Source organism: Drosophila ficusphila, unplaced genomic scaffold, assembly GCF_018152265.1.
Source record: "Drosophila ficusphila isolate 14025-0441.05 unplaced genomic scaffold, ASM1815226v1 contig_2, whole genome shotgun sequence".
NCBI lineage: Eukaryota > Metazoa > Arthropoda > Insecta > Diptera > Drosophilidae > Drosophila > Drosophila ficusphila.
Genome location: NW_025064094.1, coordinates 882,413 through 904,861, shown reverse-complemented (window position 1 = coordinate 904,861; position 22,449 = coordinate 882,413). Strand labels below are relative to the sequence as shown.

Genomic DNA, 22,449 nt, shown 5'->3' with positions numbered 1-22,449 from the left:
GCAGAGAAGAACAGGCGAGTGATCAGATGAAAGTTCCGCCAGTGTTCCAACGCGTAACAGCCTGGACGGCACTCTCCTAGTTACGGCAAAATCGATAATGTCTGGTTGTTTATTCGGAACTGCAGGCCAGTATGTAGGACTACCTGGTGAAACAAAATCTAGCTTATTAATAGGTTTGATAATAGCATTGTATAGTTGCCGTCCTTTGGGGTTAATAAGACGAGAGCCCCAGTAGTGGTGTTTTGCATTATAGTCACCGGCAGCTACAAAGCAGTTGCCTAGTGAGTTGTAGAAGCCCAAAAATGAATTCTCTGGAATATTGAATCGTGGGGGACAATACACAGCTGATAGTGTGAGTGGACCGCTGGTTATATTGATACGTATGAATGTGGCCTGTAGGTAGTTAGTAGCGAATGTGTCCTAACAAGAATGCCGGTGCCTCCATGTGCCTTGCCATCTGGGTAGTTGGTCGCGTGAAATACATAGCCGGTGAGATAAAAATTGTTTTTATGGGTTAGATGAGTTTCCGAGAGAAGCATGATATCGATATCATGGTTCTTTAGGAACTGAAGGAGTTCGTATTTGTGTTGGGAAACGCCGTTGGCGTTCCAGAAGCATATTTTTAAGGGATTCATTTAGATTGTTTAATCAAAAGCTTTCGCGTTAGGTCTTGCAGGGTACTTTGTATCGATAGCATAATTTTTGTAAGCGTAGCTAGTGTGTGTTCAAGTCCGCTATGTGCTGGTGGGGGGGGGAAGCTGGTTTTGCTGAGTAGTGGGTTGAGTTGTTCGCTGGGTATTTTGTTTTGGCAGCGAGTCATCTTTTCGATTTGGTATGGGCTGGAGAGAATGCACAACTTCAGGCTGAGAAAGACTTACTGGCACTGGCGATGCTCCAGAGTATCAAAGAGCTCTGGCAAAGGAGACTCCGGGTGTTGTTACTGATGGCGTGAAGTAGTTTGGTTGAACAACATGTTGAGCGGTAGTCAGTCTGAGTCAGACGAGTCTTGAGTTCTTTATAGATAGGGTAGCCCCAATAGTTGGCAGTGTGGTTTCCACCACAGGTACTACATTTCCTCGTTGCAGGATCTTCTTTGTTTCTCAGACATGCATCTATGCAGTGCAGATCACCACAGGCGACACAGACTGATCGCAAGGTGCAGTAGCTCCTTGTGTGCCCAAACTCCTGACAGTTAGTACATTGTACCGGGCCGTTTCGCTTGTGTGGCTCCTCTTCGGTAATTCTTCGGTGGAGAAGATATTGTAACTTGTAAATAGGGTGGACTGCATTTTTCTTAAGAGGTGCAGTCTCTGGCGCCAGTTCAATCTTAAATAGCGGCTGAGGGATTTTTGCCCTGTTGATTATATTGGTTACATATTTAACGTCAAAACCTTGCTCTTTTAGTCCCTCGGCTATGTCAGCTACTGGGACGGTTGATTCTATTCCTTTTACTACAACTTGTAGTCCTTTGCTACTTTTGAGCTGGTAGGTGTAGTAATTTACCGGCACATGGTCGAGGAAATTCGTCACAGTGCGGTAGTTGCTTTCATTTTTTATTTGGAGTTTGGTTTCTGATATATTACCTCTTTTTAAGTTGGTAATATAAAAGTTATTTGGCCCGATTTTTTATGTTTAAGATTGTTAATAAGCTCTGTAGATAGGGGGTGGCTTTACATCTTTGGTGGGTTGAGGCGGTTGACCCTCATCTTCTCCAAGGTCACCAAGTATAGCAAATCTATTGTCAGAAGTTGCTTTGTTGTTGTTGCCTGAGGTTTTCGATACTTTCGGCAGGTTTGCATTTGTTTTTTGTGGGCTAAGCTTTCTTTTTATTTGTACGTACCGATCGATCCCGGTCTGTACAAGCGTTGTTTGTGGGAGAGAGGCAGCAGAGACACATTTCACTTGCGATGATAATATCGGCCACAGATTTGCCACCGACGTTGAAGTTGTTGTTGTCGTCGTCGAAACAACAGTTGTAAAAGAGGGCATCGTGCTGGTCAGCGCAAGAGCTGACGTAGTCAGTGCAATGAGTGGTGAGAGTGGAGATGTGCATTGGGCAGTGCTGCCAATTTGGATTTTTTCCCTTCAAAACTGGCTTTTTTTTAAGGCTAACTGCGGGAAAAATTTGTGAATTGCGGGAATTGGGAAAAGCGGGAAATCTGGCTTTCTTAAAAATTCAGTCGGCTTTTTCACGATTTTTTTTGTATTATAAACATTTAAGTATAAAATATGAAAAAGTGGCAGTTTTACGATAGTCACTTACAAACAAACCAGAAAATGTGGTAGCGTACATATGTGATTTTCTCGATATACGAAAATGTCATCACTCGCATAGTGATTCCATCTCTAAATAAAAAGTGCGCGTAAATTCTTAGTTCTGAAGTTCTAATATGCCGAAAGAATATAAGCAATAATGCCGCGATGTCTGGCTTAAAAATTAAGAGTTCAAGGCATGGATTTGCAGGGACGACACAAACCAGCAGAGGGTTTATTGCAACTATTGCAAGACCACTATTACAGCTAAAATTGACCACTTGGGAAGCCAGTAAAAAAAACGGTTCAATGATAGGAATCAACATGTCATACGCAAATGAGGAAGACGAGGAAGATATTGATAAAATGATGGAAATCCTAACTCAATAAATTAATTTAACTTAATAAATCGTTATTTTTTGAATTTTTTTTTCGCCTTTTTGAGAAATTTTTTTTTTAGCTTTTTATTGGATTTTTTAACAATTTTTTTTAGCTTTTTTCTTTATTCTTTCCGTCAAAAACAGCTTTTTTTGCTGGTCAAAAGTTGGCAGCACTGGCATTGGGAGCTCCACGACTGGGCCATGGCAGCGCTGCTTGAGCTTAGGAGTGCAGGTGACAGTGAGCGCGCTCTCTCGGAAGCAGTCAATGACAATGCTTTTGTTGTTGCGTGTTCGTTACTTACTGTCACCGAAACAATTGCTACATAAGCATTATTCCGGGCAGAAGACAGTCGGCGTTCGTCTTGCTTTTGTTGTTGTTGCATTCGACTTTGACTCGTGGGTTTACTAGTTGCACTTATTATTGATTTGCCCGCAGGCATTGTATTTTGTTTGAGATTAATTGTTTTCTTCACTTTGTTCTGTTAGAAAACAAGGAAATGGAGCTAATATGATTTGGCATTGCTGCCAGCGTCTTTTCGCTACTATTTCAGTTTTTATTTCACTTAAATATCGAGCTAATTGACTCGCTTGGCGGAGCATTCAAGAAACACGTCTGCACGGGGCAAAAGTAAAACTTGCCATGATTACAACATGTCATCCGCAAAGTGAACATAAAAATACGTTATATAGTTATTATGTTATATTACAAAATACTAAGATATAGTTTCATTGATAGATATAGTTTGGCTATATCATACCATAATAGATTAATACCGCATGTCGTCAGGGTTGGGCCACCTTTGGAGTCAGGCTTGGGCCATCATAATTTTTACATTTTATTCGTGTATTTTCGATTTTTGTTGTATTATTTAAGTTTTTTGTAGCAAAAATATGCAAAATAAATTAAATAGATTTCCTTAAAAAAATATTTTGATGGATTGAAAGAAGATGAATCACTTTTATCTTTTTCTTTAGTGTTTCTCGCTACAAACGAAAAACAACTCTGAATAATTTGATAATTTTACTGTAAAACCCCAAATAATTAACTAAATGAACAAAATAATGTCAGATTTAACTGAATTCAATTTTATTCCACCACGTTACAATATTGTCAACGATTTTCTGAAGGTGGCCCAACCCTGACTACATTGCTCAACTCTGACTACATTTTTTTTTTCAAACGCCTATAACTTTTTTTGTTTTTGTTTTTTTATTCTCTATTTTTGGTGAACACTTTCTCTTGCTTGTACCTTTCCAAAAATGTATAAACTTATTTTAAATTGTCATTCGTTCAGAACTTATGGACATAGGTCAAAATATGGCCCAACCCTGACAACATTCCCCTATGTACATATATGTATGTAAGTTATTTTGGACCGTGTAATATTGTATTTGTTTATTCCCCTAAGCCTGTTTTGGCAAAGGTCAATATAAAGACAAGTTACAACCAGGGTTTGCATTTACTACTCCGTAGCAGCGAGATTCATATATAGTATATATCGCTATGCTATTGCTACCCCTCTCACTTTGACGAGAGCCGTAGCAGAGCCATAGCAGAACAACGAAAAATTGCGTGCTCTGCTCTGCTCGGAGTTTCATCGAGTCCGAACTATAGCTATAGCAAATAGCAAAAAAAAATTTTGTGCTACGGCTACGCATAGCGAGAGTAGAAAAGTTATAGCGGGATGAAAGCAGAGCAAACGATTTTCTTCACTTGCTAAGGCTCTCGACCAAATTTGTTATTGCTTTGGCTATTTTCTTTTTCCTTCTTATGCATGTTAAATTATTTTCGTCGCTTTTTAGACATACAGTAGAATCCGGTTATAGCGACTTTCAAGGGACAGAAAAAACAATCAAATTATTTTTTTAATTAAATCGAAATCTGGCCAAACAGAATCTCCAACACAGACCTCTGGAATATGACGGGTGAAATAGCAATAAGACTCCAAATTAGGAAGAAAAAATGGAGATGGATAGGCCACGCACTGCGAAAGGACCAGGATAGCATGGTTAGAATGGCGCTAGAGTGGAACCCACAGGGAAGCAGGCGTGTAGGCAGGCCTAAAGCAACATGGAGACGAACCGCCCTTCAAGAGTTGTCCCAATACAACATCACATGGGACACAGCGAAACAGACAGCCCGAAATAGAGTAAGATGGAGGAATCTAGTCGAGGCCCTATGCTCCCAGGAGGTGTTATAAAGGAAAAAAAAAAAATAAAAATAAATAAATAAATTGAATTCAAAAGCATGGGTTTCTCATAATACTAAAAACTGAGTGAGCTTATTATTACATATTTTTCATTTGCCGAATTTACGCTTTTAGTTTTACTCGGAAAAAAAGCAGAAAAATCTAGAATTATTACGGGACATCTCATGGAATACGCTATGAGGTCTGCACACACAGTGTGACGTCGGCATTGCACTTCGACTCTCTCTCTCTCTCTCTCTCTCTCTTCGCAGCAACGTTGTTAAGGTGATAGCTAAAACTAACAAAAGGGCAGTGATAGTGTAAGATCCTTCGTGTCGCTGGTACGCACACAAGCAAAGGTGACGATCACTAATAAATACATACATTTCTAACAGCGTGTTTTCCCTGCAAGCCTTGGAAGATAAATTTATCCCCTATCGCCTAAAAGACACTTCTTAGTCACTTCTGGAAGATAGAAAGACGATAGAAATTTTTGGAAAAAAAAAGAAGAGTTTTTTATCGTCTAGAAGACACCTCTTCCAACAACAAAATACACATCCATCCCGAATAAGGCACTTCTGAGTCACTTCTGGAAGATAGAAAGACGATAGAACGCATTTTACAACAACAAATATACAAAAAAAAACTATCTCCCAAGTCACTTCTGGAAGTTGATAGAAAGATAGTAAAGCAAAGGTCCCAAAAATGTACCGATATTCTGGTTTTACTGAACATTTTTTTTATTTTCTTTGGACGCGCGTACTGATTTTGCAAAGCGTCATTTAGTTTCTAGATTGCTGTCTTGCCAGTTTAAGTCTGAAAATTGTTAAGTGTTTAAAGATATTATTACGTCTAACAACGCGTACAATGCCGGAAAAAATGCAGCACATGTTAAGATCAACTATTTTTTTATATAAAGGTAATGCACATCAGTTTCTAAATATGCGTTTCATTTTAATAATGTTATTTGTTTGTTTTCTTTTAGAGTTTACATTTGTTAAATTTCCGGATAATTCAGAGCTGAAAAATCAAAAAATCTTCCGTCAACAGTTCATCGGGTTTACAAGCGTCGAAAATATACAAAATTATATTAAAACTAGCAAACCCCGGCGAACTCCGTTTCGCCACCTGATGGCAACGTACTCTTCTAGCAATCACTGTACTACGACCTATGTTCCAACAACGTCGTTGGACTGTGAAACGGCGTGGTTGTCGTTGTTCTAATCTTCTGACTTCATTGCGTTCAGTTCGTGAATTTTCTGGCTCTTCTCTGACTTCATTGCGTTCGGCTCGTGTATCTTCTGGCTCTTCTTTATGCAATTGCGCTATTCTTTCGGATCTTCTATTTTGCATGTATCGAGATCTACTTGTAGCATGGCTCAAATTTTTTTTTTGCGTTTTTTTTTTGCCATTGCTTACTGGACAAAACACTCATAAATAGAACTAATGATTTTACTTAATGATGAAGGATTTTTGCCCCAGTTTAAATTGATTTAAGCGTGTTTTTGTCAGTGTGATGAGGTAGTAACTCACTTTATATGCGATTTTTGGTATGTCGAACAGGGTTAAACAGGATGAAAAATAGATGTTGGTTGATTCTCAGACCTATGCAATACGCTCACAAAATTTCATGAGAATCGGTACAGCCGTTTCGGAGGAGTATGGTAACAAAAACTGTAACACGAGAATCTATATACATATATAAAAATGGAGACAAAAAATGTGCGGAATGGCATTACATGAGAACGGCTGGGCCGATATGGGTCAAATTTTTTTTTTTTTTTTTTTAGTACCTGCCAGAAGAAGGTTATAGCATAAGAAAATTTTGGGAAAACCTTCTGGTAAAGTCGCTAGCGGCTCAACAGATGTACACAATGTTGTATGTAAAATTCTAAAACACACTACAAAGATCATAGCTGCGTTGATATTGTGTATCGATGAAGTCGGTAAAAAAATATTTATACAAAAAAATCGAGTGAGCTTAAACAATTGGAAATAATGCCTGATGTTAGAAGATTAAGACTTGGACGGCGTTCGCGCAATTTAATAAATAGTCAGAATTTCCGTAATAGTCGGACGCAAGAGAAACGTGCAGAAACAAAAGCATCGACACGTGCCCGAATGGCACAGCTTCGTGCTGCACAAACCCCACCTCAAGCCCGACAAAATAATAGAGGATGAAGCGACCAACTATCCGACAGAATTTTTGAACTCACTGGATGTGCCAGGAACTCCGCCGCATAATTTGCAACTGAAGGTGGGATCAGTTATTATAAAGCTGCGAAATCTAAATCATCCGAGATTATCCAACGGTACGCGGTTGTCCGTTAAGAAACTAATGAACAACGTGATTCAAGCGACGATCATCAAGGGTAAATTTAAAGGAGAGGAAGTTCTTATCCCAAGAATTCCGATTATTACAACAGATCTCCATTCCAATTTAATAGGATTCAGTTCCCAGTTCGATTGGCATTTGCGATGACAATCAATAAATCGCAAGGCCAGTCGTTGGAAGTCTGCGGGATAAATCTGGAATATCAATGTTTTTCACATGGACAGTTATACGTAGCCTGTTCGCGTGTCGGAAAGTCGTCATCATTATTTATTTTTACACCGGATAACAAAACAAAATATATTGTTTATCACATCGCTCTCCAATGATTTCGAGTCAAAAAAATTTGAATTACCAGTGTTCTATTATTACTCTGGGGTTATATGAAATCGTGAAATTGGGGCGAGACAAAGTTCGCCGGGTCCGCTAGTTTTATATAATAGAAAAAGCTAAACTTTTAATAAATATAGTAAAAATATTTTCCTTTTTTTTTCCAATTGGGAATATTCTTCTGGGTAACTTCTGGAAATGTCGCGGAAGTCACTTCTAGAAGTGTCGCCGAAGTCACTTCTGGAAGTGTCGCGGAAGTCACTTCTGGAAGTGTCGCGGAAGTCACTTCTGGAAGTGTCGCGGAAGTCACTTCTAGAAGTGTCGCGGAAGTCACTTCTAGAAGTGTCGCCGAAGTCACTTCTGGAAGTGTCGCGGAAGTCACTTCTGGAAGTGTCGCGGAAGTCACTTCTAGAAGTGTCGCGGAAGACACTTCTGGAAGTGTCGCGGAAGTCACTTCTAGAAGTGTCGCCGAAGTCACTTCTGGAAGTGTCGCGGAAGTCACTTCTGGAAGTGTCGCGGAAGTCACTTCTAGAAGTGTCGCGGAAGACACTTCTGGAAGTGTCGCGGAAGTCACTTCTAGAAGTGTCGCCGAAGTCACTTCTGGAAGTGTCGCCGAAGTCACTTCTGGAAGTATCGCGGAAGTCACTTCTGGAAGTGTCGCGGAAGTCACTTCTAGAAGTGAATCGACTTAAAAATAATTATGTAGTCAAAATGTAAAGAATTTGGGACATTCTAAAAATAGAAAGCAAACTGTGAACACATCTTCAATTTTGCTGCTACAGCTGCGTTTTAGTGCTTTTCGTCAAAACAAAAGTGAAGTTCAAAATGGTCGGACGTTCGCAAAAATTCACCAAATTTAATTATTTAAAATGCATTTTAAAGTTGACGGTATTAACTTTAAAAAATTGGTTTTATAAAATTTATCTGACTAACGTCAGATAATTTTGTGAACGTCTTTTCATGTTTAGTTAAAGTTTTAGTTGTGATCCCACGAAATCCCACAAATAGTACGTTTGTTAATGTATTCGTCTGACTTTTAGGGTACTATATGCCTAAAATCAGCTGCAGAAATTTGCAGATGTTTATATGTATAATCGGAAAAATACTGATGCCATCTAGCGTTTGCCAAGGGAAAGTTTTTCCTTATTGTGCTTTTGTTTTGTCCTCGTCGCTCGTGTTTGTAATGTTTTTTGAAATTTTTTTATTTATTTATTTCATTGAAATTCACTTTTTAGGAGATTCCCATAAGTGTGTATTTACACGACTATTTATTTTTAATCTTTGGTGTGCAGAAGGTGGCACTAACGCTGGAAGATTACAAAAAATTATTGAAGTTATGCAAGAGCAAATTGAAAACTACGGTTACATTCCCGAGCTAAGGCAACTACCAAAACGTATTGATTGCATATGCAAAAGAATTGCTACTTTTTGGGATAGCTACAAACGGAAGAAAACTGCAATTATGCAATATCAATAAATTTGGTTGAATGAAATAGATACAATTGTGTTCATGTGCTCATGAGTTTTCTCAACCAACACAAGAAAGTGTCAATCTTGGACGGCCGAAAATTGACATTTCAGATTGTTCGAATAGAGCAAAACGTCGAAGGATTGCTGAAATAGCGAAAATGGATAACTCTGCTGCTTCCTTGCTTCGATCGTGCAGCTTGTCTTCAGGCCAGCGTTGCCAGACGTCCCGATTTTGGCGGACGTCCCGATTTTTAAATTAAAATTAAATGTCCCGCGCGGGACCGGTTCAGTCCCGCTTTTTAATGATAATTCGAACGTGCGGGCTGATGAAGCGCTCAGGAGTGAGAGAGGCGCGTGCGACTGCGACTTCCTCACTTTCTCTTCGCTCTTTCCTTATTTTCATTTGCTTATAATTTTCTGTTTCACGAAAACGTACGATTATCAACGAAAGAATAACGATTACCGTTTGTTTTAGAGCAGTGAAGCAGTAAATATTTTAAAAACTTCTGGTTATATACGTTTTTTATTATGTCCCGCTTTCGACGTAAGAGTACCGCTTTTTTCACTAAAAAAGTTCCTAAGTCCCGACTTGGCAAAAAAAAAAAAAACTGGCAACGCTGCTTCAGGCCCAAAATATTGCCAAGCCGATATTGACGAAGTTTTATCACTTTTGGTGGAGACGAATTTAACGAAACATCAATATTAGCTTATTCGTTAGTTTATTAATACGCTTGTGTCAGTTGACTCCTTGGTCTATTGATGTTCATTTCACACCATCAGTAGATTAGTCTAATTCGTATTTATTTGTTAAATAATTTTTTTCTGACCCCATCATGATTTCATAAATAAAATATTTGCCGTCGGCAACAACAACTTTCGTTTTGCTAAGGGGTCGATAAAACTATTGCCAAAAGTTATCGTCAATGCTGCCGTACTTGTAGTGGAACGAAACACCCACTTTAAAATACTTATAAAATGAAAACGAAGAAAAAAATATTTGATATTTAAAATATTTTGACAAAAGTGTAGTAAAAAAGTTGTTGAGAATAGTGGAATGAAAGCTGCAAAAAAGGTGGCAGCCCCTTATTGTAGGAAACACAAATAAGACAACTTATTTTGTGTATTTAAAACTAAGTGCAAAGCTATTGTTTTCAGGGGGAAGCATAAGTCAACGCTCCAGGATGAAATCTTGCTGGGTTTTATGAAAGACAAGCCAGATATTGCCCGAGGATTTGTCAACCATTCCGATAACGAAACGATGACAAAAAATTTGTGAAAACCGGAGCACCTAAAACGAAAACGTACGTTTTCGCCCAAAAACGAAAACGAAAAAAAGTGAAAACCGGAGCCTGCGTGTATGACTTGACTAACTTTCTCTTTTTGTCTTGCGGATTTTATACCTGTTTAGATCTTTCATTATACCCTTGCAGAGCAAAAGGGTATTATAATTTCAGTCAGAAGTTTGCAACGCAGTGAAGGAGACACCTCAGACCCCATAAAGTATATATATTCTTGATCAGCATCACGAGTAGAATGAGAATACGTCTACACGTCTGTCCGTATGTCCGTCTGTCTGTTTCTCTTCAAACTAGTCTCTCAGTATCTTGATAAAACTTTCCCAAAAGGTGTGTAGTTATTGCACGCAGTATATAAGTCGGAACGGGCCGGATCGGCCGACTATATCGGATAGCTCCAATACGAGAGAATGAAATAAAAAATTCTCAGGCCGTTGTTTTTGATCAGATCGACTTGAATTCTTTCAGATGGCGTTTTCTAACTACTATTGAATTTCGGATTAAATTTGATCAAAATCGGATAACTCCCATTTTATCCCATGAGCATGATTTTTTGAATATCAAGTTTTTTAACAACTCTTATATTGAGAAAAAAGTTTCATAAAAATCGGACACCTATATCTTATAGCTGTCATAGGAAAGATCGAAATATCTGTATAGATATAACGGAAGTAAAATGATAACATCGTGGTTTTTCATCAGACAAGTATGATTTTTGAAATATAGAGTTTTCTTAAGACTCTTAAATTACGAATTAAATTTGATCAAAATCGGACAACTATATCATATAGCTCCCATATGATCTACAGTCGGAAATATGGAAAATGAATAGAAAAATCGTTATAGCTTCGATGTTTAGCCTTTATGCATTTTGTTCGACATATTTGATTACTGCAAGGGTATATAAGCTTCGGCTTGCCGAAGCTAGCTTCCTTTCTTGTTTTAAATTAAAGTCAGACTTCCAAAATTAAACAATTTTCCAGTTATCAGTAGCTTATTTGGGACCTAAATTCTGCCAAAACAACACCTCTAAAATAACCAGATTGATTTTTAGGTCTGTAACCGTGTGACTCGTTCAGCAATAGGGCTTTTGCCTGTTTAGTATTTTATTATTCCAAACTATATCCCAATACATTCATAATCTTATTTCCAAACAATACTGAATAACTTATCGATTATCTTTCGACTACGTTACAATATGGCAAATCGAAAATCTTTTATAAAACTTATTGTATCTTCTTATCGATGCCAAACATGTTATTCTTTTTTATTTAAAAACCCAGAAATACTAAATTTCATTTGAATTTTTTTATTTCGTAAAGGTCGATTAAGAACGTTAAAATACAAATGGATTGAAATTCATTCAGCTTTAAATGGTTTAAATGTGTAAGAGCAGATATGAACTTACCATGGTTTAGTATTTTGAAGAACATCTATAAGGGACTGTAATTGATGCCGAAAATTATCACTAACAGTACACTTCGTTTTAGAAGAGCCTCGAGGATAACTTGAACTGATGAATTGAAGATCCTAAAAAAATATCAAATCTATAACATCAGAGAATTAAAAACACAAATTTTAAGCAATATCAAACAATAAGAATGTAAAACAGAATCACTTCCCAGCAGCTTCATTCAACTCTCAATCATCAATCAATCACGAAAAAAACTTTATAAATATTCGTGAATAGAATTTCGGTATGACCTACGCGTTATTTTTTTTTCATTTATTAACGATGATATAGCAATATCGATTGCCTCGGTCATAAATGCCTTGAATTGTGAATTTGCTATGAAATTGTTTCCAAAAATTTAGAAAAAATATTATAATTATTTTACTTTAAAAATGGAATACTTTGGCTGATTATATTTTATAGCTCCCATAACAATTCGGCTGAAAATGTATTTTCGTTTTAGACTGAAACACGTTTTTTTTTGTCAAAATTCTTTATTTTATTCAACATAGTTTTCTTTTTCCAAGCGATTTCGTCCTACAAATGCTCTATTTACGCAATGTAAAAGTCGCCGTTGATGGTCTGCCCCTTCTAGAGATAGTCTATGAATTATTATTATTCCATGTGCATCCCAAAATACGGAGGCCATAACCTTGCCAGTTGCGTTTTTGCACGCCGTCCATACAGATGACTGCTGTTTCCGACTCCAGAGTGTAGTGATGGAGCCATTTTTTTTCTTTCGTTGCTTTTATATTATAACCTAACTATAAGTCAAATAGACTGAAAAAGTTAAAATGAGCCTGACAAATTATGGATGGGTTTGATGGGTTCGTTACGTCATGGGCGGGAAACCCGAGTCAAATTCCCTACGAGAGGAATTGGGTGGGCTGAGAGATATTCCTTGTATGACGCTTTTTGCTTCTCTATTTCATTTTTTACGCGAGAATGATCCCTGTGGATGTTTTGGTTTTGAATATACCATGGTGCCACAGTGATAGTTCTAAGGAGCGCTATATGATGTTTATGTTGGTTTTGCTCGCGTTCCCCAAAGCTGGGAGCAATACGTCCAGATTGGCTTAAGAGTGGAGTTGTAGAGCAGACACAATCCAGTGGAGGCTGCTGGCTTTTAGTTTTTGGGTGTAGTTTCTTGCATTCGAGGTAGACGTCGAGATACGATACTTTGTTGACTTGGGGGATCTGTGTGCTGTTCAAGTAGATCGGAGGACATGTTTGCCTGTTGAGGGTAAACGTTACGTGTTTACACTTCTGTTCGTTTATTTTGATACGCCAGTCGGAAAGCCACTTCTCCACTACGTGAGGTGGTTGGCTAATTGGGATGTTGCACGGACTGAGCACCTGGAGCGGCTGAGGATCGCAGTTTCGTCCGCGGAGGTGGATGTTATTAGTCCGTCGCTCGTGAGAATATCCGCTGTATAAAGGACGATTAGGGTTGATCCAAGTGCGCTTCCTTGTGGGACTCCAGGTTCGATTTTGTAGCTGTCGGATATTGTTGTGTTGCACCACATTGCGAAGACTCTGTTGATAGAGATACGACTAAAGAAATTTATTAGTGTACCCGGGAAAATGTGTTTTGATTTTATGCATGAGACCGTTGAGCCAGTCGCGTTCGAATGCTTGAGATACGTCTCCCTTATATGGTATTATGCGTGTTAGAAGAATAAACTTATTGGTCGGAATCGTGTGATCTTTTCCAGGCATCGGTATCATTATGATAATAAACGTTTTCTATTTCTTTGGGTAGTAGCCGAGACTTATGATCCCATTGAAGAGTTTACAGGTGACCTCAATAGTATAGTTCGGAATGTCAATTATCACTTTTCGAGTTATGCCGTTGGCATTTCACATGGATTGGTCATTGATTATTTGGACTGTTGTGATACAAGCAACTGCATCACCATACTCTGGTTCTGAACCAACGTTTGCATGGTCGCTTTCATAAATGACATGATCTCCATCACACTTTGTTGCTTGGTTGTGATGGCCCGCCGCCACAATAAAATAATAAAAAAATAAATAAACTGACGCCGATCTAAATTCCAAGTGGAGTTGCCTTTAACACTCTATTTCACCGAAACGAGAAATACCAGATCTCGTAGCGTAACAACACATCAATTTGACAAGCATAGATGAGCGTGTATTATGAGCGTTTTATTCTGTTGAGGAAAACATACAAACTTAACTTTAACCTCAACCTATATCTTCTACATACCGCAGTATTTCCTCCATTCTCTCTTGGAATCGCCTATCGGAGTAACCGTGGCGCCAATCTTAGCGTAGCTTTTTAGTACATAGTATGACCAATCTCAAACAAATATAAATCACTAACAAATACTGAACGTAGCGCGTAATTCAAAATACTGACTGACTATCGATACTTAACAGACATTATCATTAACATTATCCGATCCGCGACATCCCGGCCCCCGTGAAGCGACCGAATTCACAGCATCCAGCACAGCTAGCTTCGAAGCGGGGCGGATCATCCTGGCTCGATCGTCAGTCCGTACCGCCGCTCGTCTGGGCACTCCATCTACTCCAGCGAACACCTCCTCCACGATCCTTCGTTTCCATTCTCGACGTGGTATGGCCGGATCGCAGGGGCTCGACGTGCTTGTACCATTTCTCCCTGCGCACAAGAGTAGGCAAATACTCGTGTACCCATCGCTTCCAGAATCGGTCTCTCATCATCCTGGCCAGTCGCCACTGCTTCTTAGTGGCGCACTTCTCCAACGGCTGTCCATTCCCTCCGGGTAGATCCGGCAAATTTGGTACTCTTTTCAGCAAGTCGTTGGGTGTCAGTGGAGCTTCCTGGTCCACCATGACTGGCAAGTGCGTTAGAGGGCGAGAATTGACTATGTTCTCCGCCTCGATCAACAGATTCTCCAGAACATGTTCCTTGGGAGCCAGCTCCCTCGTCGTATGCGCCAGTACCTTCTTGACGCACTGGACCATCCTTTCCCAGGCGCCACCCTCAGCTGGGTTCGCCGGACATTTGAAGATCCATTCCACTCCTTTGGACGATAGCTCGCCTTGGATCTTCTCTGGCTCGAAAACCTCGTCGAATCTTCGGGCCTCTCGATTGGCTCCAACGAAGTTCTTCCCATTGTCGCTTCTTATCTTGACCACCGGTCCTCGCCGACTCATAAAATTTCTCATAGCGATGATGCAGGAATCTGTGGATAAATCATGGGCCATATCCAAGTGGATCGCCCTCGTGGTTAGACAGGTGAACAGTGCCACCCACCTCTTCTCAATGCGACGTCCGTTCGTCACGTGCCACGGTCCAAAATAATCCAGGCCTGTGTACTTAAATGGCCATCCGTTGGCCTCTAGTCGGTCCTCTGGCAGTGGTCCCATTATTGGCTGCATCGGTTGTGCCCTCCGCAACTTGCAAATGCGGCAGTCAGCCATCACCTTCCGTAGCAGCCTCCGTATACTCGTTATCCAGTACTTCTTTCGTATCTCGCCTATGGTCGCATCCTGGTTCTGATGCCCCATCCTTTCGTGGTAATGGCGTACCACCATCTCCGTCAGCGTGTGTCTGTGGGACAGTATAATTGGGCGCCGAGCACTGTATGGTACACATGCAGCGGCGTCGATCCTTACCCTTACACGCATGACTCCTTCGTCGTCGAAATACGGGGACAGCCCTCGCAGTTGGCTGCCTTCTTTTGGGATCTTTCCCGTCTCGTCTCTCTCTTCTCCAGAGAACGCTTCACTTTGCGCCCGCCGGATGAGTTCGCGCTCTGCCTTGACGCATTCATTTGCCGTGAGTCCATATTCCTCACTGTCGCTATACTGGCCGCGACATCGTCGGACGAATCTGAGAACCCAAGCTGTGGTCCTCACAAGACGGTTGTAGTTCGAGAACCTCTGGAAAGATATAAAAAACCCGTTTGCAGTCACCAAGGCAAACTCACATGGCATCTCTTCCTCGTCGCTCGCTTTCGTATTGTGACTACCACTCGAGGAACTCTTCGGCCAATTCTCCTCTGGTTCCCGTAGGAACGTCGGCCCGCATAACCATCGTGACCTTTGACTTAGGTCCACATGGCATTGCGGTCTGGTTGCGTCTTCTGCCACGTTTTCGGCAGTTGGAACCCATCTCCATTGGGATACTTCCGTCGACTCCAGGATTTCTGGCACCCGGTTTCCAACGAATTGTTTGTATCGCCGGTGGGTGCTGCTTATCCAGTGCAGCACGGTCTTTGAATCCGTCCATAGTATACATTCACTTATCTCCAAACTGTGTTCCTGTCTCACAGTGTTCATCAGACGTGTCCCTAGCACGGCCGCTTGAAGTTCCAGTCTCGGGATTGACATTGTCCTCATCGGAGCACATTTCGTTTTGGCACACACGAAAATCGCCTGCACATCGTCGTTTGCGTAGGTGGCCCGCCAATACGCCGTCGCAGCGAACGCCGACTGACTGGAGTCCACGAAGACGTGCAGCTGTAGTGCTCGTACTCGTCCAGTTCCAAAGTAATAACGTGGACATCGGAACTCTTTCACAAAACTCATCTCTTGCCGCCAGCTCTCGAATGCGGCAGCTAGCTCGCCTGGCAACGGCTCATCCCAGATACGCCGTTCACTTTAGCTGCTGCGTCGAAAACTAGGCGGATCTTCCCAGGCTTGTTTGGGTTCTCGACCCCGAAGTGCGGCAGGTACCTCAACTTGTCACCGTTACCATAAGTGATCTCCTGCTGCCCTAGTCGACGTGCGTATCCTTTCTTGACGTAGTCATCCATAATTCCGTTGTAGGCCCGCGCGAAGTTCGTGTCGCGCCTCATTTTCCTTTCGATGTTGACGAGTCGCTGCAGTGCCATGCTGTAACTATCTGGCAGTCTCACCTCGTCATCTTTCCATAGCAGCCCAGTCTGGTGTCGTTGGTCTATCCACTTAGTCGTTCCCTGCAAGATGCCCAGGGCCCGTTCATCGTCGCTTGCTGCGACCGGTGGCGCTGGCTTCACTCCAAAGTTTTCAATTTCGAAATACTCGCTGACCATCTTCTCCAGAGCGTCATCCTGGGTAACGGCTAGAAGGCACGATCTCCCATCAGTGGACTCGCTTGTCGTCTCACTGGTCCGTACACTACCCATAGACTCTCGTTTTCTTTGCTCCCTGCGCTTCTCAGGCTTGTTGCATGGGACATGGAAATGTTATTCATTGTTGGATCCTCTGACTGCGGCATCCGCTTGCGTTGGCTGATGACCTCGTGCAGCTCCCGTCAGATCCGATGCTTCTTGATAAACTCCATCCGCATCCTGACGTTGGCGTGATGGAACTCCTTGCAATCCTTGATGCCGTTTTGCCCTTCACACGTGAGGCAACCTCTCTGGTCTTCCCGATGATCACTTCGCATCGGATGGTCAAAGTTCGCGTTCGCATGTAACACCCTTCGCTTTGGGTATTTACTGCTCCCGTCCGTAATGGTACACACCAGCGTGGCGAGCTCACTTAGCCACTCACTCAAGTGTGCTACCGTTGGATACGGTTTTATCATGGCCGCGTGTCTGGCCCAATCCAACCTCTTACTTGGGGGCAATTTGGTGATTAGCTCCTCCATCAGGGTGGGATTTCCTAGGTGGTGGTCACCGCTGGCGGTTGACTGTAGAAACACTGCGAGATTGCTCACCCTTGAGGCGAACGACACAATCCTTCCAATGTTGTGCTCCTGAATTGGCTGCAGCTCCTGCACGCTCTCCAGTTGACTCCGGATCAATTGCTCCGGACGTCCATAACGGAAGCGTAGCTGATCCATTACAGCTTCCACGTTGTTTGGATGAATAAGCAGTGATTTGACTGCCGTCCTCGCTTCACCCTTCAGGGCTTTCACTAGCCTTTGATTGTTCTCTAATGGTGTACACTAATATGCTACCGTCGTCTCCAAGAACGCACACTGAAATATTGGCCATTCCTCTGGCTGACCCTCAAACTCTGGAAGATCAGGCAATCTGCGTGGCGTCCATGCATTTACTAAGCCCGCTGATCCATAGGATCCGGGTGACGGCGTAGATATCGCGATGTTGTGCTGTGGCTCCCGTGATGCATGAACATAACCTCGTTCTGACTGCACCGTGGCTGTGACACAACATGGCGGCGAATAGCTTACAGTTGTACAACCTGTGACTTGTTGCCCGATCGCCGCATTACCACTCAAATATGGCGGCAAACTTCCACTCAATTGTGGCGGCGGATTTGCACTCAATTGTGCCGGCAAATGTCCATAGCAATATGGCGTCACTGATCCCGTTGGCAGATTTTCACTCAAGAGCTGCCCTTCTGTTGCGCTCAAACATGGCGCCTTTCCTAGCGGTGTATTCGCCGCACCGCTCACTCCGACGCCGCTCAACCCGATAATAACGGGATTCCTGGCGGCTTGTCCTTCATTTGCCCTTGCCTGTAGGAGCTCCTTCTCCAGACTTGCGATCCTTTCCATGAGCGTCGCAATCTGCGTAGTCGTGGGGTCCATAGCCTGTCCTGGTTGTTCCGCCTGGGCAGTGTCCATGGTGCGTTTTACCCCACTTTCCTTTGGAGTCCGTGGCCACTGTCGTCCACCATCTGCATTCGCTAAGCCGGCCGGTGTGCCAGATGCTGCAGATGTGGTCCTTGTAGCTGCGGTAGCCTCAGATTGGTTTATTCTGGGGCTCCGTCTGGGCGAATGTGTAGTCGGCATGTCGCACATGAATCTGTGTATGTACGCTTCCAAATGCCGCTAGAGTTCCCACTCCAAGACTCCGAATAACGGAATGCGAATAAAAGAAATGACGCCGATCTAAATTCCAAGTGGAGTTGCCTTTAACACTCTACTTCACCGAAACGAGAAATACCAGAGCGTAACAACACATCAATTTGACAAGCATAGATGAGCGTGTATTATGAGCGTTTTATTCTGTTGAGGAAAACATACAAACTTAACTTTAACTTCAACCTATATCTTCTACATACCGCAGTATTTCCTCCCTTCTCTCTTGGAATCGCCGATCGGAGTAACCGTGGCGCCAATCTTAGCGTAGCTTTTTAGTACATAGTACATACTGACTATCGATACTTACCAGACATTATCATTAACATTATCCGATCCGCGACATAAACCAAAACAAACACAATAAAAAGCTCTTATTTCAAAATGCGCGGGCAATCGATAACTGTTTACGCAGCCCTAGACAAGCTATCGATAACTATATATGCAACCCTGCTAAAACGATAGATATCGATAACTGTTTACGCAGCCCTGGTCTATCGATAACGATCGACGATTATCGGTAATCGTGGAATAATCCCACCAGCTATCTGGGCACACTAATTACCATCTGGGGCCTATATAAACAGTGCCACGTCCTCATTCCAGTCACTTGTGCTCAGGCGTTTGGTCGAGCAGCATCAAAAGGGGTAAGTGTTCTGTTCCCTATTTCTGGTGGTGGTTTTCCGCAGAGTACGGATCTTTATTCGGCTCGCGACCACGGAAGGATCACCTACGCCCGATCTGGTTAGTAATAATCAACCTTTGGTCTGGTCGAGATCTCTGAGTCCGGTGTGATTTATCAGTCAGCCCAGCTCAGAGAGTTCCTCCTAGAAGTCACGCCCCCGGCTTCCGACCCGGGAGCGAAGCGGAGTAGCATTGGACTCCTGCTGCATGACCCCACCTAAGTAGAGCGTTCCCCTGACGGACGAACAGTACACGACGCGACAGCGGAATTTCGAGCCGATCGACAGCACTCAGCCGCAGCGACCGATCCAGCCTCCCGGCCGTAGGAACCAAACCGGATCTTCAGCCAACGGAGCACCCGGCTCTACAGCCGTAGAAACCACCCAGCTCTTTAGCCGCACGGAGCACCCGGCTCTTCAGCCGTAGAAATTAAGCCGGCTCTTCAGCCGCACAGAGTACCCGGCTTTTCAGTCGCAACGGATATCAACGTGTCCCCCGGCCCTCCAGCAGCGCCGGACACTGACGCAACCCTAGCCCTTCCGCAGCGCCGGACATCGACGTCGTCCCGGCCCTTCAGCAGCGCCAGACATCGACGTCACCCCGGCCCTTCAGCAGCGCCGGACATCAACGTAGACCCGGCCCTCCAGCAGCGCCGGACGTCAACGTAGCCCGGCCCTCCAGCAGCACCGGACGTCGACATATTCATCGGACCACCACGAGTGCCGAACAAAACACCGGCCAGAGCGCCGAGAGACCAAACCAGACTATATCAATACCCCTAAGACATAATTCAGGATAAGCAAATATACGACAAAAACCCCAAAATACCCGACCATTATCAATACCCCTGTAATATTAGTTAAGCCTAAGAGAAAATATACGAAGACACCCTCGACACCGCATTACCCCCTCGAGTTATTCTGGGAAAGGAGAAGGTAAACCAATCTTGAAGAGGGGCCAAATTAGATAGGAAATTCTGTCTCGAACCCTGGCCATCGGCGAGCTATATCGCCTCCCGGAACAGGGTGGCGCCCGAACAGCTAGACAAGAGACAGTGGCCTCCTCTTATAACAAATAAAGATCGTTTACCCCCTTCCCAAGCCAAATAAAAATTCACAATGGCTGAAAAAATAACCAGAGGGTGAATTACAAACGTAAACAAATCCCAACTGGAGGAATATCTCAGGGAATTCAACATCAAACCCAAAACTCTTTGCGAAGATATGCGAAGACAGATGTCCGAATTCACGAGACAAGACCACGACGAAGAAACAACAAGACGACTACTGGAACTATCCCAAAAGCACATGAGAAACCCGTCTCCAACACCCGAGGCATCGGGTAGCATAAAAAGGAACGTAGATCGAGGGAACCAATTGACCCTACAGATACCAACAGACATAAATAAACCCAACAACCAGACCCAAGAAGACAGCAAGCCGTCACCAACGCCAATAAGGAACACAATGGACAAAATAACCACAATGGGAGTCATACGTAGCTGGAGAGAGGAATTCGACGAATTCATCTACAGGATAGAGGGATTGACAGAAGCATACGGACTAGAAACTGACCAAGCAGTAGGAGCTATGGTAATCTTGCTAAAAGATGGAGCCTTGGACTGGTGGCACACCCACCCGAAGGAGATGACATCATGGAAACGTTTCAAAAATGAATTTCTGGAATACTTCAAGCCAGCAGACCACGAGGAGAAAAAAAAGAAACAAATAACACGCAGGCATCAGGGAAAAAACGAGTCAGCAAAGGAGTTCGCACGAGAACTGTGGAAAATTATGAGGTTCACAAAACTCACAGATGAAAGTAAATTAGAATGGATCTACAGAAACAGTCGCGTAGAATTCAAGTGGTACGCCAAACGTGGGGAATGCAAATCACTAATGGAATACCTCCGACTGGCAGATGAATTCCAGGCACTCCAAGCTGAAGAACCAAAAGAAAGACAAGAAAACATAGCACTACAAAGAACACAATACCAGACAAGAGACTACTGGAGACCGCAACAACCAACCCAGTCACTAAACAGAGGAATAGTAGAAACTTTCGACATAAGGAATAAATGCTCAAGATGCAAAATGGTGGGACACTCAGCACGGGGATGTAACAACCCACCAAGGCTGTTCTGCTGGGTTTGTGGACAGGATAGAAATCGGACAATACACTGCTGCCGCAGACAGGAAAACTCGGGAAACGAGAGAGGCCGATGGGAGCAGAGCGGGTACCCAGGGCCCAGACGACCGACAGGCAACCCGCAACAACGATAGAATTTAGGAATAGGCGAGTACTTGCACATGTTAGAGTAGGCACCAGGAGAGTAGAAGGTATGATAGACACCAGAGCCACGAGAAGTTTTATAGGCAGAGAACTCGCAAACGAAATAGCAACACTCGGAACACAAACACGAGTAACTGAAGCTATAAGACTAGCAGACGGAACAAACAGAAACGTAACAGAAGCGCTAGAAGTGCCGATCCAACTAGGAACCCTATCCAAAACAGTCATACTATTAATCCTCGACGAAGTTATGGGAAACTTGCTCCTGGGAGTCGACTTCTTACAACAATGCAAGGCTACCATTCAATATGGAGGTATTACAGCACACATCGGAACAAAAAAGGAGAAACAAGGAAAAAAGAAACCAACAAAAGACAGTACACAGGGTATAGGGTCCCTCACAACGGACGATCTCACAGAAGAGACGATCCAAGAAATTCTCAAAAAAAGAACGGAACAAGTCAAGGGCTTCAGTCACATAGCAAAACACAGAATCTTCATGAAACACGATAGGCCCATTAAACAGAGATACTACCCTCGAAACCCAGCAATGCAGTCCATCATCAACGAGCAAGTAGACGAACTTCTAGCACAAGACCTCATCGAACCATCCCACTCAGCATACAGCTCCCCAGTAGTAATAGTGGAGAAGAAAAACAAGCAAGTATTGTGCGTCGACTACAGACAGCTTAACGAACACTCAGAACGAGACGCATACCCGGTACCACGGATGGATCACATCCTGAATCAACTCCGAGAAGCAAAATATATAAGTACACTAGTAAACCCGGCGAACTCCGTTCCGCCACCAGATGGCGATAGTTTTATGTAAAATTTCGTTTGGTGTTTAAAAGATAAAGAAAATTTTTTTTTGTTTCATATATGAAAAGGAAAAATTTTATTTCGATACCATTAAAACTTTGGCCATTGCTGAGTGTTTTGCAATATTACACGTGTAGTGGCCAGTTTAAATAGAAAGTACAAATACCTATACTCTTAATGTTC

The 22,449-nt window shown here is 42.7% G+C and overlaps 1 protein-coding gene across 1 annotated transcript in view; it reads right to left on the bottom strand.

Annotated features, from left to right (window-relative positions):
• Positions 1-22,449, bottom strand: part of LOC108096982 (unconventional myosin-VIIa) — a 634,406-nt gene that overhangs the window by 328,586 nt on the left and 283,371 nt on the right. Inside the window, 1 exon segment of the mRNA XM_043207602.1 lies at positions 11,658-11,779. Within this exon segment, the coding sequence (XP_043063537.1) occupies positions 11,658-11,779 (122 nt within the window).